The sequence below is a fragment of the Rhinopithecus bieti genome, unplaced genomic scaffold (genome assembly GCF_001698545.2).
Source record: "Rhinopithecus bieti isolate Rb0 unplaced genomic scaffold, ASM169854v2 scaffold_11964, whole genome shotgun sequence".
NCBI classification, from domain to species: Eukaryota; Metazoa; Chordata; class Mammalia; order Primates; family Cercopithecidae; genus Rhinopithecus; species Rhinopithecus bieti.
This window is the reverse complement of record NW_016807677.1, coordinates 2003035-2008715: the sequence shown is the minus strand read 5'-3', so window position 1 is coordinate 2008715 and position 5681 is coordinate 2003035. Positions and strand designations below refer to the sequence as shown.

At 42.8% G+C, this 5681-nt stretch overlaps 1 protein-coding gene across 4 annotated transcripts in view; it reads right to left on the bottom strand.

Annotated features, from left to right (window-relative positions):
• Nucleotides 1–5681, bottom strand: part of SIK3 (SIK family kinase 3) — a 124913-nt gene that overhangs the window by 52201 nt on the left and 67031 nt on the right. For all 4 annotated transcript variants that reach the window (XM_017883105.1, XM_017883107.1, XM_017883108.1 and 1 more), the window contains exons 4-5: nucleotides 3428–3552; nucleotides 2510–2633 (exon numbers count right to left, since the gene is read on the bottom strand). In XM_017883105.1, the coding sequence (XP_017738594.1) occupies nucleotides 2510–2633; nucleotides 3428–3552 (249 nt within the window). The remainder of the gene's footprint in view (nucleotides 1–2509; nucleotides 2634–3427; nucleotides 3553–5681) is intronic.

Genomic DNA, 5681 nt, shown 5'->3' with positions numbered 1-5681 from the left:
TGGGCAGTGATTAAGAAAAGACTAAGGATATGCAGTTGATCAATAAGGAGATCACTGGTGACCCTGGGCAGAGCAATACTGGATCACTTCTCTGCTTCCTTTTATAGTAAACTGGAAAGAATGTGTCTACTGCCTTTGTCTATTTTCCTTCTATTCCTTTTTTGTTGCAACCACATGATTAAGCTTTTGCTCCTGTTCCTCTGCCAAAAGTGTACTTCAGAATCATTAATGATCTAGGAAGGCGAGGGTGTGGGGGGATAAAAAAGAAACAAAATCATTAATGATCTCCACATTTCTAAATGCAACATTCAGTTCTCGGTCCTCTTACCTGACTTGGCAGCAGCATTGACCCCCACAGCTCCTCACTCCCTCCTCCCTCCTCCCACCTCCCGGGAACAGTTTCTTCACTTGTCTCCTAGGACAGCAGGCCCTCTGGCTTACCTCACCAGCAACTCTTATGATCCCTCTTCACCTGCCTGTTCCCTAAATATCGGTATGTTCCAGAGTTTAATCCGTGGACCTCTTCTCTTCTCTGTAACCACTCTCTAAAAAGTGAGCTCATCTCATGGCTTTAACTATTATCTATACAATGGGGATTCCAAACATACATCCCCAACCCAGATCTCTCTCCTAAATGCAACTGCCTATTCAGTATCTCAACTCTGACGTCTAATGTGCACCTCAAACATGACATGTCTAAAACATCTCTCCAAAATGTAAGTATTATTCTCCAGTCATTCCCATCTCAGTTAGCAGTAAATCCATCCTTCCAGTTGCTCAGGACAGAAACTCTGGAGTCTTTCTTTCATATCAAATCTAACACTAAATGTTACTGGAGCCAAACTACCTGGTCAAATTCTACTTCAGTCACTTAGAAGCTGTGTTATCTTGGGAAAATTGCCTAATCTCTCCTGATAAACTGGCTTCAGTTTTATCACCAGTAAAATAGAGACAATAATCTTATGTATCTCATAGGTTGTTAAAATAATTGAGTTAATGCTTGCGAAGTGCTTTGAACAGTGGCTGCCACACATGGTATGTAGCATCTCTTGAATCTGATCACTTCTTACCATCTCCACCTTGACACCCCAGACTGGGAACCAGCCACCAACATCTCTCATCTGGACTACTGTAAAAGTCTCCTCCTAAATGGTGTCTCTCCTTCAGCCTTCGTACCTTTGAGCCTACTGGCAACACAGCAGCCAAAGTGATCTTTTTTAAGCAAAAGTCACTGCAAAATTTTTCAGCTTTTTTGTATGTTTGAAATTTTTCATCATAAAATTTGGAAAAAACAAAAGTCAGATTACATCACTCCTGTCAAAACCCTCCAATCCTGTACACTTCAGTCAGAGGAAAATCTAAAGTCTTTATACTAACTAGGCCCTAAAATTAAGTTCCCTCTTACCTCTCTGACCTTATCTCTCTTCCTCATCTCTCATCACTCCTTCCTTCCAGGCACGCAGGCCTCCTTCCCGTTCCTTCCCATGCAGCCATGCTCCCTCCCCTTGGCCTCTGCGCTGATCCCTCAACAGCTGGGGGGTGCTCTTCCCCGGACTGTACAGCATTCACCCTCACCTTTTTTCAGGCTTTGCTGAAAGGTCACTTCCTCCACCAACCACTATCCTAACTCCTTCTCTATTTTACTTTTCTCACAGCATTTAGCATCATCTTCTATACTATGAAGTTATCAGTTCGAAGGAGACAAGTTAAATCTACTCCAAGGTTCACCTCTTTGTTCTAAAATGCAATTACCATGGGCTTCTACTTTGTTGTCAACCCAGTAGACATATGTTCTTCCTTAAAATGAAAACAGATGATTAAGCAAAACTAATGGCTTTTTGCATTGTCTCTAAAATGTTCCCTTCTTATGTGCAAATAAATGGTGATAAAATACTGTTAATTCTGGGTATCTTGTATCTATTTTCAGTGTTAAATTTTTCCAAGACGTGCCTACCTTACTGCCCACTTATTAAATAAATTTTTTAAAATTTGAGTCTGAAGGACAAAGAGCATAGAAATAGGAAATGAAGCAGTGGCAAGACTAAGATGCAAAGCCTATTTTATCCTTGGCATTTAAAACCACATTGCAATGAGAACTCAGTAAGTGGAAATACCCTGGAAAAGGGTAGAAAGACAGAAGTGAAACAAAAACATTTACTGCATTACTGCTATGCCATGGGCCTACTGAGTCTTCACATACATTATCTCATTTAATCCTTACAGTAATAGCAGCCCTCACAAAACTCTCAGCCAATGTATAGATGAGGAAACTAAAGCTGAGACAGACTTAGGGCCCAGATCCAAACCCAGGCAGGGCTATCTGATGCCAAAACCTGTATGCTCTGTTTCTACAGAACCTTGCCTCCTGGAGGCATCAGGTCAGCAAGCTGGAGTTAAAAAAGATTGTAAGTGGGGCATTTATACTCCATCGCTAAATTCCTGGGATAACTCCTCAGTGGGTCTAACTTTCATGAACTCATTCATAGCTGGGTGCCAGCGACTCCCTTACCTGTGGACATAAAAAATGGGATGCGGAACTTTCCACTCAGCACGCGGGCCCGCAGATTCTGCAGTGTGCTTCCATCAAACGGCAGGGCACCGCACACAAGCACATAGAGGACAACTCCAAGGCTCTGCATCCCAAACAGACAGGATGTACAATTAATCGCATCAGGGGAAACAAACAAGACCACTGTAGTGTGCGTATGCAGATGATGGTGAGTCATGCATACGATTACGGAACAAGCTTCTTCTATCTTAGAACAGTTAACAATCTTCTTAGGCATTGATTTGGGGTAACATCCGAATTTTTCTCAGTACTCATTCTCCAGGGATAAGGTAAGTGGTCACAGTAGAAAGAATCTCTGTTCTTGGCAAGGGCCACCATCCAAGCTGGCCCTTGGGGATGCAAAGGGGAAATTTGAAATCTGTGGCTCCGTCCACAAGGTAAGTATTGGCGAAAAGACTTTGCACAAGTAGGCAGGGTGCAGCGGCTCATGCCTATAATCCCAGCACTTTGGGAGGCCAAGGTGGGAAGATCACCTGAGGTCAGGAGTTTGAGACTAGCCTGGCCAACATGGTGAAACCCTGTCTCTACTAAAAATACAAAAATTAGCCAAGTGTGGTGGCGTGTGCCTGTGATCCCAGCTACTTGGGAGGCTGAGGCAGGAGAATCACTTGAACCTGGGAGGTCGAGGTTGCAGTGAGCCAAGATCGTGCTGCTGTTCTCCAGCCTGGATGACAGAGTGAGACTGTTCCACAAAAAAAAAAAAAAAAAAAAAGGCTTTGCACAGGAATTGGGACTTGAAAGAACAGGTGACCAGGATCTCAATTCATATGCATGATTATGCATCCTTCAGCATGTGAACAGCTGTCATCAACCAAGGGTAGCTAATGCTGTGGGGTATAAGAGAAGGCAATTACTCACCCAGATGTCCACTTTGGGCCCATCATATTCTTTTCCTTCAAAGAGTTCAGGTGCAGCATAGGGAGGGCTGCCACACCAGGTCTTCAGCAGCTGCCCAGGAGTGAAGAGGTTACTGAAACCAAAATCTAGAAAGACAAATGGACATAATTCATATTAATTGTTAACCTTTTTATTGTAACTGAGCAAACACTAGTCTCTAGTTACTAAAGATTCCCAATCATTAAGTCTGAATATTAAATGCAAAAAGAGAACATTTAGAAACCACATAGCTAGACACTTAAAACAATAATAGTGAAACAGAGATACAGATGAGCTGATATACAAAGACAAACATGATCAGTTTATGTCAGCAGAAATAGTACTGCTCCCTTTGTAAACCTAGGCAGAATAAAGCAAGTGGTACTTGTTCCTTTAAGAATGCAAATGGGGCCGGGCGCGGTGGCTCACGCCTGTAACCCCATCACTTTGGGAGGCCGAGGTGGGCGGATCATGAGGTCAGGAGATCATCCTCATCAACATGGTGAAACCCCGTCTCTACTAAAATACAAAAAATGAGCCGGGCGTAGTGGTGTGCACCTGTAGTCCCAGCTACTCAGGAGGCTGAGGCAGGGGAATTGCTTGAACTCAGGAGGCAGAGGTTGCAGTGAGTTGAGATGGTGCCACTGCACTCCAGCCTGGCGACAGAGTGAGACTCTGTCTCAAAATAAATAAATAAATAAAAGAATGCAAATGAAACTGGATGATGTTAAGAACACATTAGAATCAGGAAACACATGTAAGCCTACTCAGCTGGACCCAGAATTTTATGTTATTTTACTTCTTACGACAAACACATCTATGACCATTTAAACATTAGACAAAGTGACATTATTATAATTAAGTAGTTTATTCAAAAGGAAGAATATGCAACTTCTTTACAAACTGAAGCAAGAATGCTTACATTTTAATTTTAACTCTCCTTGTGCTTCAATTTCCTTCCCTTATTCTCTCTCTTCTACTGCTGTAAGAGGCAGCAGATGGGAGGTAGCAGGGATGAGTCTTTGGGAGCTACAGTAAGACAATGAGCAAGGATGGCCGGCCAAAGAATTGAGCTTTGGTGTAGAAATGCTTTTATGTATGTATGCATGTATGTATACCCATGTGACAGGCTAGAAATCCCTCACGCCCCAGGGACACCATGCTCCCTGCAATCCCAGCATCTGAAAATGTTAAGCACCCATCTACTCTCTGAAACTCGTCCCTCTCTTTTCTGGTTTTACTCCTGTTGACAACTCTCCCTTTGCTGTTTGCTTTCCTTCTTTCTACCTTCTACAGAAGGTGTTTTTCAGCAGGCTCTGCTGATTTTAACTGCCTCTCCTTGCTCTATGATTTCTCAGGGCTAACTCTTTTAATCTCACCCCTTCTACCAGCATTTGTTTGGGGATAATTCCCCAAATTTATATGTCTGGCCCTGGTACCACTCTTAAGTTCCTGGCATGAATCCCCAATACTTGCTTGGGAAGAAATACCTCAAACCCACTATTTTCCAGAGTCATGCCTGCGCTTTCAGTGCTTCTACCCTCATTAGTGACGTCGCCACCTGTGTTACTAGAAACACTGGAGTCGTCTTCAAGTCCTTTCTCCCTCTTGTTTCCCATCTCAAGCTGGTAATAAGCCTCTTACTGCTTCAACTCCATGTGTCTTGAATCCACCTCCTCTTTTCTATTTCCTCTTCTACCACTGCAGTTCATACTCTTACCATCCCTAGGTTTGAGTGATGCTACTGCTTACTTCCTGTCTATTTAATTTTCCCCTAAGCCATCCTTTCATGGCACAGAGTTACACAAACCAGATCCTGTTACCTCCTCGCTCAAAAACATGGGCTGGTTCCCTTCTGCTTACAGAACAGTCTTCATCTCAGCACTGTCATTTAAGGTCCTTCACAACCCAGCTCCATCCCATCTTTCCTATTTATCCCTGGCCATGCTAGTCACTAGACTATTCACATCCTGTGTTTACGTGCCTTCCATATGCTATTTCCTCTCTGTGCCATGCCTTTTCCTTTCTTTTCCATCTTTAATGTATCACTCATTTTCAAGGCCCAGTCAAATATGACTTCCTGTATGAAGGCTTAACTGATTTAAACCAGAAAACACCATGTCAATGGCCTCCTCCTCCTCTGTGCTTCCACAGCCTTTTGTTTATGCCTCTACATCCCATTAGTGCTCTGTCATATATATATATATATATATATATTTTTATTTTTATTTTTTTT